The following is a 13,129-nucleotide window of genomic DNA, read 5'->3' as shown; positions in this document are numbered from 1 at the left end:
CTTGATGCCTAAAATTATAATTCCTATCATAAAACAGACGGTCCAGTATTGGGGAGTAGGGTGAACATTTTAAATAATTTTTCTGGCTGATACAAATGATTCTACATGCCTGTACATGTATATATTTGTATATTCTTGCCTTTTATTAGTTGAATTTTTTTAATTTCTTCAGGTTATTGTTTATTTCTTCCTCAAATGGACTTAACTTCTCCCATAGTTTTATTCATTACATCTGATGCATAAGCAACCCATTTCTGAAGAATGATGCTTAGACTGTAAGCTATAACAGAGACCTAAACAATGTCGCTGGCAATATGCAATAGCTACCACGGGCAGTTTAAAACCTGGGGGAGGAAAATAATTTACAGACATATACTTTTGAAACGAATACATAATTATCTCACCAGCATGTCATTGTGCAACAAAGTCGTCAGCATTTTATTTGTCCTTTGAATGGGTGAAACGTTTTGAATGGCACTCGTATCGATGAATTTTACACTAAACCAAGCTATCTTCTCAGATCTAGCTTTATTTACCCGCTGTTTCATCTTAAAACCGGAAGTGCGAGTTTGTAAATTTGAAATCTCGATCCTGACTCAAATTTGACATCGGAAAGAAAAAAATTGTTTTATTTTTTTCTGAAAATTCAAAACCTTGAGCGGAGGGTTTGTAAAACTGAAAATAAAATAAATCCTGACCTTAAATATGTAATTAGATCATCAGTATATTAACCAGGAGCAAAGGATAAGATGTTCAAAGAATTCATGCATTTCACTATAAAATCATTAGAGCCCCACCCTAAAACAAGAACCCCTGACACTGGGGCCATAAAATTCACAATTTTGGTAGAAGCACTCTTGCTCATCATAATTACGTGCTTAGTTAGTTTATTTAATACCCAGGAGCAGAGAAGATTTTCAAAGAATTCATGTATTTTCACTATATAATCAATAGAGCCCCGCCCTAACACCAGAACCCCTGACCCTGGGGCCATAAAATTCATAATTTTGGTAGAGGCACTCTTGCTCATCATAACTATGCACTTAGTTGGTTTATTTAATACCCAGGAGCAGAGAAGAAGATTTTCAAAGAAATAATGCATTTTCACTACCTACTTATTTAGCCCTGCCCTAGCACTAGAATCTCTGACCCTGGGGCCATGAATTCCACAATTTTGGTAGAGGCACCCTTGCTGATTACAATCATGCAAACAGTTTGACTGCTTGATGTCCATGAGTAAAGGAGAAGATTTCTAAAGATTGCATTAATTTTAGTGGTTTTGGCCCCACCCCTCAGGCCCCAGGGGGGCAGGGATCATGAAATTCACAATTTTTGTTCCCCTTCACCCATAGATGCTTTGTGCCAAATTTGGTTGAAATTGATTCAGTGGTTGCAGAGAAGCTGAAAATGTTCAAATGTTAACGCACGACGGACCACGCACGACGACGGACAAAAACAGATAGCAATAGGTCACCTGAGTTTACTCAGGTGACCTAATAAATAGATAATGATCCTTGATTAAGTGGCAAGACTGCAATTAGACTACAACTGTAGGATTAGCTTTAATAAAACTTAAGGTAGTCCGATCCTCAGGTTTATAAAATTAGCAGTTAAGTAATAAAAAATACTCATAAAAGTTACTCTGAATCCACAAAGTTATGTAAATTTATCCACAGTATTTCTTTAAAGTTAAGGATTAAAGTTTATCATATTATATAGGGAAAATTGTCAAATCTCCAATATTTTTTCAGAACAAGAGGCCCATGGGCCACATCGCTCACCTGAGCACTGTGGCTAGGAAAAAGCAGAATTGGTTTATACTTAAAAAGCTTAAATCCAAAAGTAGTCCCATGACCAATCCTGGCTTTGCTATTCTTGAGAAGATTTTTAAAGAATTTTCCTATACATTTCTATGTAAAACTTTGGTCGGCCGTTTTGGCCCCTCCCTACCCCTGGGGGTCATAATTTGAACAAACTTGAATCTACACTACCTGAGGATGCTTCCATATAAATATGATATTATGGCTTTGCTATTCTTGAGGAGAAGATTTTTAAAGAATTTTCCTATATATTTCTATGTAAAACTTTGGGTCGGCCATTTTGGCCCCGCCCTACCCCTGGGGTCATGATTTGAACAAACTTGAATCTACACTACCTGAGGATGCTTCCTTATAAATTTGATCAATTATGGCTTTGTTGTTCTTGAGGAGAAAATTTTTAAAGAAATTTCCTATATATTTCTATCTAAAACTTTGGTCGGCCATTTTGGCCCCACTCTACCCCTGGGGGTCATGATTTGAACAAACTTGAATCTACACTACCTGAGGATGCTTCCATATAAATATGATCAATTATGGCTTTGTTGTTCTTGAGGAGAAGATTTTTAAAGAAATTTCCTATATATTTTTATGTAAAACTTTGGTCGGCCATTTTGGCCCCACCCTACCCCTGGGGGTCATGATTTGAACAAACTTGAATCTACACTACCTGAGCATGCTTCCATATAAATATGATCAATTATGGCTTTGTTGTTCTTGAGAAGAAGATTTTTAAAGAATTTTCTTATATATTTCTATGTAAAACTTAGGTCGGCCATTTTGGCCCCACCCTACCCCCGGGGGTCATGATTTGAACAAACTTGAATCTACACTACCTGAGGATGCTTCCTTATAAATTTGATCAATTATGGCTTTGTTGTTCTTGAGGAGAATTATCTCCCCTTGAATGAGGGCATGGCCCTTCATTTGAACAAACTTGAATCCCCTTCACCCAAGGATACTTTGTGGCAAGTTTGGTTGAAATTGGCCCAGCGGTTCTTGAGAAGAAGTCGAAAATGTGAAAAGTTTACAGACAGACAGACGGACAGACAGATGGACAGACGGACGCCGGACAAAATGTGATCAGAAAAGCTCACTTGAGCCTTCGGCTCAGGTGAGCTAAAAAGCGAATTGGAATATCAGCAATGCATTTTCTAATTGGAAATTGATCAACAAATATATTTTAAGTTAAAAAATGATATGTATCCAGGCATTCAGAAAAATTGTCATGATTTTATACTTATTTGGTATTTTTTGTCTTCTATTTCCGTCATGTATTCTAAAATACATAGTATAAAAGACTTTTACTATCATTGCACGACACCACAAATCGCTTGTTATTTCATATCATGCTAATAAGCATTGGTATCTAAGATTGGATTCAAGAAAATCTTATTTCTCTAAAACTGTATTTTTTTTCCTTTTATAAGGTACAAAGTCAACTTTTTAAAAGACTTTTCTAAGACTTTCACAAACCTCGAATCTTATAAAGATGAATAAAATAAAAACTGATGCATGAAAAATTTCATTGTCAAGCTTCATTTTGATGCATTTTAAATTCAATATCAATTTTTGGAGTTATCCTTCCTGACTGAGGATCAGATAACCTTAACAGAATTTTCAATTTAAGTTACCATGGCAACATCAATCATCAAAATCAAAAACACAAAACTGCTAATCATGTATCTCAGTGAGTATACTTGCATGCCAAATTATATTATAATCAGACTAAAACAGTATTTGGAGTAGCATTTTGAAAGTATTTTGCAGAAATTTTTATTTTTAGTAACCACAGCAACATCATTCATCGAAATCAGAAACCAATACATAGAATGTATCTTATTGTAGTCTACTTGTGTGCCAAGTTATACTGAAATCAGACCAAAACCGTAGGAGGAGTAGCATTTTGAAAAATTGTTTACAGACAGACAGACGCCTGATGCATTACTATCACATAAGCTCTTCTGGTCTCTGACCAGTAGAGCTAAAAGGCAAAAATCAGTTTAGTATTAAAAAGCTTATAAATACATAAGTGGTCCAAACCTACCCCTAAAAGTCAGAAGGGGTAAGGGGGAGGGGGTACGATTTGAACAAACTTGAATCTACACTATCAGAGGATGCTTCAAAATATATATTACAAACCATGGCTTTGCGGTTCTTGAGAAGGTTTTTCCTATATATTCCTATGCTAAACTTTGATCATCTATTGTGGCTCCACCATAGCTACCCAAGGGGTCATGATTTTGAACAATCTAAAATCTACACTACCTGAGAATGCTTTCATATAAATATGAACAATCATGGCTTTGGTGTTCTTGAGGCATATTTGGAGCCTGCTTCTGAATTGAATTTGGATTTGAAGGTCTATTTAATGGGCCATTAATAAATCCTTGGGATGGAGCAGACACATTCATCATTGGAGGTTGAAATCTATTTGAAGGTAACCCCACTGGGGGTTGCATTCTCTGCATGGGTGGTTTACTGAGAGGAGGGGTGCCGTGTCCATTCAATTCAGATTTTTGAAGATTTTACCTTGAACTCTAATGTTAAACTTTCATCATTCATTGCGGCCCAACCCCACCCCCAGGGGGTCAAGAGTTGTACAAACTTGAATCTACACCATCTGCAGATGCTTCTATATAAATATGGCTTCACTGTTCTGGAGAAGATTTTTTAAGATTTTAGCTAGATATTCCTATGTTAAACTTTGATCCTCCATTGTGGCCCCACACTACCCCCACGTCCCCCAGGGTGTCTTGATTTGTAAAAACTTGAATCTGCACAAACCTGATGATGCTTACACATGAGTTTCATCTTTCCTGGCCTAGTGGTTCTTGAGAAGAAGATTTTTAAAAGATGCCATTAATTTTTCACTTAGACAATTATCTTCTCTTGAAAGAGGGCGTGGCCCTTCATTTGAACAAACTTAAATCACCTTCACCCAAGGATTTTTTATGGCAAGTTTCAAATTGGTTGATATTGGCCCAGTGGTTCTTGAGAAGATGATGAAAATGTAAAAAGTTTTAGACGACGACTACAACGACAACAACGACAGACAACGGACAGATTTTGATCAGAAAAGCTTACTTGAGCCTTCGGCTTAGGTGAGCTATAAAATATATTGACAAAACAGAGAGCTACTGTGTTCCACCCATTGCCAAAAACAAGAGGCTCATGGGCCACATCGCTCACCTGAGTAGCTTTGACCATGCTGTTCTTTACCAGATTTCCACTTGTAATACATATTGTGACCCCATCCTACCGGTCATAATTGTGATAATTTAAAATATACACTACCTCAGGATGCTTCCACATAAGTTTCAGCTTTTTTTGCCCAGTAGTTCCAAGGAAGATTTTTAAAGAATTTTCCTATGTATTACAATGTAAAACTTCGGTTCCCTATTGTGGCCCCGACCTACCCCCAGGGGTCATGATTTGAACAATTTAGAATCTACACTACCCCAGGATGCTTTCACTTAAGTTTCAGCTTTTCTAGTCTGTTAATTATTGAGAAGATTTTGAAAGATTTTTTTTATAGAGATCGATGTAAAACTTGATTTCAAATTGTGGCCCTGTCCTCCCCAAGAATATACACTGGCTAAGTGGTTCTTGAGAAGATTTTTAAAAGATTTTTCCTCTGTATTTCAATGTAAAAATTGGATTCCCTATTGTGGCCCAGCCCAACCCCCGGGGGTTGTGATTTTTAACAATTTAGAATCTACACTATCTCAGGATGCTTCCACGCAAGTTTCAGCTTTTTTAGCCCAGTGGTTCTTGAGAAGATTTTTTAGTGACTGCACCCTATTTCTGTCTGTTCTTGATTATCTCCCCTTGTGAGGAGACTTGGCCCTTCATTTTAATAATTTAAACTCCCTTTTACCCAAGGATGCTTTGTATAGTTTAATTAAAATCGGCCCAGTAGTTTTTGAGAAGAAGTAGAAAATGTGAAAATTTTACAGATGGACAGACAGCTAAACAGATGGAGGACAGACGGACAAAATTTTATCAGAAAAGCTCATTTGAGCTTTCAGTTCAGGTGAGCTAATACTATTAGTTACACAGGCAGTTAGTGACCTAATACGGAGTCATACAGGGTGTAAAATGGAAATCCGTATTGGGCAAGATGAAGCCGAGTCCAAATATGGATTTCCATTTCACACCCTGTATATGACTCCGTATTAGGTCACTAGACCTTAAATATTAAAAAAATCTGTGCTTATATTATGAAAATATCAACTTGAAGTTTTAATCCAATAATAATAAACATAAAATATCGTAACAAGAAATTTAAGTAAACTACCTACGCAAAACGTTTCTTAGCCACCATTCTTATTTACAATAACAACGTTTCGAATGGAATCGCCTGCCCAATTTTCATATTACTACTTGACGGCGACGTAATACGGAAAATTTCAGGGCATCATGTGATTAGCTTTTATCCAATCAGTATTATTTACAAAGAGGTAGGGGCTCCATGGGCGAAAATCGGCCCCAAAAATATGGAATTTTCAAAGTTAGTTAAAGAAATCGACTTTACTTATTTTTCACAGTTTACCATCATTGCATTCCACAAATAGCGAAAGTTCGGGAGACTGACTACTTATGATGTCATATTTGTGACGTAAACTTGACGTAATTTGACAAAAATCTTCAAAATCTCACAATTTTTGCCATAAATTGATTGAATAAAATACCTCCACACGCACCCACCAAAACGAAATTTCTTGTAAATATTCATTATTAACAAATCTATCAACAATTGAAGTATCGTAGTGGTGGAGGCCTGCGGAGCATGAAAAATCGATCGATGAACTAAAAACTTACCTGTCATTCCAAGTTAACAATTATCATGATTATCATAATTTACAACAATATAATTTCCATTAGATATGAATTCGTGCTTTTACATCACCGTACATATTTTAAAAACATGTTTTAATATATTTACTAAAAAATGTAAGAAATTGTTATCAATTTAGGACATGGTAGCAAAAATATGCAGTCATTTTGGGTATAAAAATTCCAAAATCAGTCTGGATTTTGTTACACTCATGATCATGCAGTCATTTACCTTACCGCTGTTCCTCGCATTACACATGCACACCTGTGTCAATTCAACCTTTATTATTAAACAGAATGTTTTGCCAATATTACATGCAAAAATAAAAAGGCATAATGTATTAATTAAAATCCATATTTAACAATAGCATTCATAAACTTGCTACCCTTTTCAATCAAAGTACTCAGAAGTACAGAGAGCCGGGCTAATTTACAGAGTAGAATGGATTTCTTACATGAATCACGTTTATATCCCGATGAAAAAATTATTTGAAAACTATCAATATAAATGATAAGACACTGAAAGTGAGTTTTTCAATCCTAATAGCACGGTCCGATTTTGTCAGACTCAGAATTAATATGGTACCGCAGCTGAATGTAAACAAACAGGCCAGTCTGGTTCCCTCTCCTGCTTTACCTCGTATGTGTAGAGAACTACGGTAACACTGATTATCAAAAATCCTTACGCTAATGAACTATGTTCTTTGACTTATGAAGTTTTCAAAGTCATCACTACTAATGTTTATTTTATATAGATAAACTTCGTTTTATTTTTGTTGCTTTATTCAGCGTTTGTATTATCTCAAAAGCGGTTGAGAGTAAGAACTACATTTTTGCACGTAACTTAAAAATGGCGACTATGGGGTCAACATCCTGTCTTGAACAGGATCACATAAGCCGGCAATTGCTCTTTGAGCAATAAGCCCGGCTAAAAATCAGCCCGTTTGAAAACGGTGCATTGGACTTCCCATCGAAGTCATGACGTTGTTGACTAATCAGTTGTTAATAGTTGATGGATAAAACATAATGAATTAGGTTACGATAGAATGAGCTTCCATGAACATTATCTGTTTGATAACACCTAAAAATATACGAAGTTATGACTGCTATTGTACCCAACTCTCTACAGTTTGGTGTAATCTATTTTCGAATCACGTATGTGTACAAGACTGCAGCTGAATTAATTGCCCATTCTGCGCACACATTATATTTCTATACAATGTTCTATACGTGTAATAAATTAATATTGGTTTCTTTAATTGCAACTTAAAGGGTATATACATGTAAGTAATGATTTGATAAAACAAAACGAAAACTATTCCAAAGTCAAAACCGGGTAAACACCGGTCAGCCTCAGTGATGTTAATACCCCCCCCCCCTCTTTCCAATGCGCCGATTTGTCGAAGATATCTTGTTCTATTATATGGATCTGATTTTTTCTTCAACTGGGACAACTGGCTTTCATATATATTGAATACTGAATTCTGCATCTTAATAATTATTATATAACATTCACAGTTAAACTGAAAAAGAATAAAATGGATGTACATGTAAATATTTGATCCACACACAACATTACAATTCTGCGTGTAATTAGTCTTTCATAAAATAAAAACTTATAATAAGTGAACTGCACAACAACTGAAGACAATTTAAAAAAATTGGAGGAAATCAGCATGTGCTTTTGTGTTTATAGAAAAGAAATTTGAAAAGTAACCTGAGCAGAAATAAATTTGATGCTGAAAATAAAATCCAAATAATATTTGGGTGGTAAGAAATTATTACAAAAGATCGACCGTACACAGATACAGTTGAAGATCGTCAATTTTTTTTAGCTTAGCAAACAACGATAAAAAAAATCATACCGACCCCCTTTCGTAGATAGATAGGTAAAAAACTACATATAATTTTAACTTGCATTAACTCATATACATAGCTTTTTGCTTATATACATACATGTAAATGAGTACGTATTGATTTATGTAGACTTAATTATTAACGGATCATGCATGTAAGGTTTGCTGGGGTCTGTAAAATATACTAAAACATACATTCTACTTGAAAAATGAAAATGTTAGGAAAAAACAAGGGGTTTGGTAACTATATCAAAGCAGAGAAACATTCTACTTAAGCAATGAAAAAAGTGGGATTAAAAAAAAACAAGGAGGAGGGGGGGTGAAAAAAAATGAGATAATAATTATTAATCATTTGGAAATAGATTGTTCTTAAAAAGAAAGATAACAGTGAAATTTCAACTCACTTGCACATAACATGATATGAATAAATGCAATGTTGTATTCAAAAAAAAATCAGAGACATTCTTTTCCAAGGAGGAAAAACTTTGTGTAAATCAGATAGTTAATTTCATATGCTGTTTCAAAGCTAAGTTGTTTCAACTCGTAAGGGGGGATTAATTGTTGTTTATTGTTGACCCCCTCGAGAATCTTTCACTCATGGAAACACAACTTGTAGTTTGGTCCCCCCCCCCCCCGCCCCCGGAATGCAGAGTTTGCAAATTCATATACTAAACCAAATAAAAGAGACCTTGGACACCTCCCCCAACCTTTGGAAAACGCGGAACCCTCCTCGAAAGTAAATACATCTATGTGAAATGACTATGAAAAGTCAATCATTGAATGCGGTATAAGTGATTGTTGATTGAATGTTGTTCAACGTACATTTCGAGAATTTTCACTGATATGGAGACACCACCACTTGTTGGAGAGCTACAAATTTTGTCTTACACTCGGCTCTCAAGGTCATTGAGCTTGGAGGGATCCTTTTCGTGCCAGCACCTACTGCCACACAGGAACTCGTTTTTTATGAAGACCGGTTTCCAAGTCCCACAGTGGGATTCGAACCCAATATGTAAGGATCTCTTTAAGACGCTTTATAACCACTGTGCCACGCGGGCGACTAATGGCACGAGGTTTTATAAGCCACCCCCCCCCCCCCCCCCCCCCCCCCCCCCCCCCCCCCCACCCCCCCCCCCCCCCCCCCCCCCCCCCCCCCCCCCCCCTCCCCCCCCCCCCCCCCCCCAACGTTTAGTTGTTGTTTAATTTGTTTGTCAGAATATTTCTGGGTTGACAATTTTTCCCCCCCCCCCCCCCCCCACCCCTGGAAGAAATTTCTGGATCAGCACCAGCTCTGCTTATTTATACCCGTACTCAATACTTGGAGCCATTGAACAGAGAGGGATTTTTTTCGTGACAAACAACAGTAAACACCGATTTATACGATTTCATCCGAAAAGTCTCAACCTCACGCAGTTAATTTAATCCCACGACGTACGTATTATGATAAGTTCTGAACAGGAAGGGGTTTATCTTGATCACATGAAAAAATGTTGTAGTTAAATGGGTTTTTTTTAAATAATTAAAAAAATCACTATATATTTGATTTCGAGGCAATCTAATAAAAATTAGATGTTAGATTCACTCGCATACTCACTACATAGCGAGTATGGAAGCGGGGTATGGGAGCGGATCTAACATCTAATTTTAATTAGATTGATTTCGAGGGGTCCAATCTATAGCTTTATTTTCGGCCGCAGGAGCGGCCGATCTATTTGTGGTTGTATTAGAGACAGTATTTTTTTTAGTAGTTCAGTAAAATATTTTTTAATAATAGCGTATAAAATCGTTAATAAAATATTTTAAAAACATAACCAATTCCAATTCTTACGTATTAATATATTTTTTTCGGATTATCAAAATGATAAATGTTTAGTTATGTCCACACAATAATATTACGTAAATCTAAATAATAGCAAGGACGATGGAATTAAGGCTGAGCATCCCCTTGCAATCTTATTGATCAAGCGTAAAGCAGCATTGGACATCGGTTGCATTGCAAATTACGTCACCTCCGTTTTGCACAGAATTAACTGATCGCTCAATAGCCCTCATATAAACACACACAATTGCCTTACAATAGCCCCTGAAACTCTTTTGTAAAGAAATAATTAGACATGTACATCTTTTAATATCCATATTAACAATTACTGAAAAACCCTAAATGAGATTCAAAAGTCATATTTCATGCACGATATTATATGCTCAGTACCCCCCCCCCCCCCTTCTCATTTAGAAAAATTGTTTTATTAAAAGGAATTATAAACTGAACAGAGGTCTTCATATTAATTTACTGATGACCTCTATTTTGCAACTAAACATATAAACATTTTGAAAATGGCTAAAATTGTCAAGTTTGTGAGATATTTCCTTTCTGTTATTAATGTAGTCAGAGACATATTTATGAAGAAAGTTCGTTGCTATGACAACCATCAGATTATCATCATTATACACTGACAAAAGAAATTTAGTGGTTGTAACCTATCAAAAAAGTTTTGTTGTTCTTATCAATATTAGTGAGTATGGTTAACTCAGTGTTCTCTGAGGAGGGTACCGAGTAACTGTGTGTGTATAACGTAATGACGCTACTTTTAAACGTTAACGTTAACTATTAACGGCGGTCAATCAATGCCTTAATTTTCTCCATAAATTAAGTTTTTCGGACAAATTCGTGTTGTTTTTTAAAAATAGACATCCACAACATATAATCAAAAAAAATAATTTTTTTTTTGAGTTGGGGCCGATTTTCGCCAATGGAGCCCCTACCTCTTTGTCTGAAGCGGGAAAAATTGTAATAAAGGTTGTCTACTTAGGTCAATGGTACACTGTACAGAGTTTGATATCTCTGAACCAAAGATCCTAGGACACTGTATGGACATTTTCCTATATTCATAGACCAACCCTTAATCTAGTGACCTCAAAATATTAAACAGGGATCATCTGCTCCTTATGTAGAACCATGGCACAAGATATTGATATATACACATGTATAAACAATTCTTACCTTGAAATCTTTGAAAAGTCAGTTGGCTTCTGTGTAAAGCATTTTCTTTCTATGATTACTTTCAATTTGAATTCCTTCTTCTTGTTTCCATATCCAATATTCAAATCCCAATGGAACCCAACAGATGTCAGATATTGTTCTAGACTTTTTGCAAGCTGATCGCTGTAAAATCGTTCCTCAAATTCATGCAAGTCTGATTCCTTTGTAACTCTGCAAAGCACATTTACACTTGTATTTCCACGAACTTTTTCTTCATAAACTTCATAATCAAAGTAACGTCCAACTTTTTTTAAAATTGAAGCTTTTGCACTGAAATCAAGAAGGCTTTTTCGCAAAGCCTGAGCAAAGGATGAAGACTGGAGTTCTGCTCCATCTTTATCTACCACTATTGGAATTAACTGCACTGGAACTTCTGGAAAAAATAGCAATCATAGTATTATAATAGGCATGGCAATCGGAATACAGATTGGTTAACCACACAAATTTCAAACCAATTAATCGGTTAATGATACATGTATCAATATACACATTTCCTGTTTTTTTTCTATATCAGGTAGTTCTTTCTGTAAACATGGTATACTCAAACAGACTAAATCAACAAGAGACCCATGAGCCTTATAAATGTAGGTGATCTGAGTATCATGCAACAACTTCCTAACAATTGACTTCAATTACTTTTAATTGACTTGGTTATGGAGATATATACAAACAGTATTCAATATCAAAGTTCATGAAACAATACAATATAGGAGCAGAGCAAACAAGGACCTCCGAAACATCAGAAGTGGGAGTGAGCATCCCCTGCTGACCGGTCACACCCGCCGTGTGCTCCTTGTTATGATCAGGAAATAACGGAAAGTTTTCATACAGTGTAGAATTGCTAAGACAAATACTTGAGAATTTTTTTTCCTAAATATTCTTAAATTTTGACATGGGATAAAATATGTATCTATACTTGCTAACTGCGCCATTAAAAAGATAACTTTCCGAGGTAAAATGTTTTTATTCATTAAAAATAATTGGGCTGTCCACATCAAATGTTAGACAAACAGAACAGACAAAATCAGTTGTATATTCCAGCAACTTCAAATTAAATTGCAAATCTACATTTCATGTTCTATATTCTAGGTAAGCAATTAGGTTTAAACCTCTTCTCATATTACAAAATCATTTAAACTCATTAAAATTGGAAAAAAGTGACGAAGTGTTGGACAAACAGGGACAGACAAAAAGTATATTTTTCTGCTCTCGAGGTTCTCAATGTTCAAGGAAAAGTATTTTCAGCTTTGGAATTTGAAATATATGATGACCAAAGGCATAAAATGCAAAGAAAATTGGGAAAAATTGATAAATAACACAAGTATGAAACTTTTAAATGTCATTTTTTATGTTGGACAAACGGAAGACAGATGTTGGAAAAACTCAGACAGACACTGAGGATTTATGGAATTTAATCTCTTTTGTATTTATTATTACACATAATTCCCGAGGAAAAAAACACAAAATGATGTATCTCCATCTAAAAGATATTTATTCAGATAATTATTGACATATAATCCATAGATAGCTATGGAGTTCCTCTAAAGACCTTCATTTGTCTCTTCGGTAAATACTGT

At 35.5% G+C, this 13,129-nt stretch overlaps 1 protein-coding gene across 1 annotated transcript in view; it reads right to left on the bottom strand.

Annotated features, from left to right (window-relative positions):
* LOC134265870 (uncharacterized) overlaps window positions 1–13,129 on the bottom strand; it is a 63,831-nt gene that overhangs the window by 31,183 nt on the left and 19,519 nt on the right. Inside the window, 1 exon segment of the mRNA XM_062748099.1 lies at window positions 11,514–11,925. Coding sequence (XP_062604083.1) covers window positions 11,514–11,925 — 412 coding nt within the window.

The sequence above is a fragment of the Saccostrea cucullata genome, unplaced genomic scaffold (genome assembly GCF_032062105.1).
Source record: "Saccostrea cucullata isolate Sc308-1 unplaced genomic scaffold, CSIRO_AGI_Scuc_v1 ctg157, whole genome shotgun sequence".
Classification (NCBI taxonomy): Eukaryota; Metazoa; Mollusca; class Bivalvia; order Ostreida; family Ostreidae; genus Saccostrea; species Saccostrea cuccullata.
Note: the sequence above shows the minus strand (reverse complement) of the source record. Positions and strands in the feature narration are given on the sequence as shown.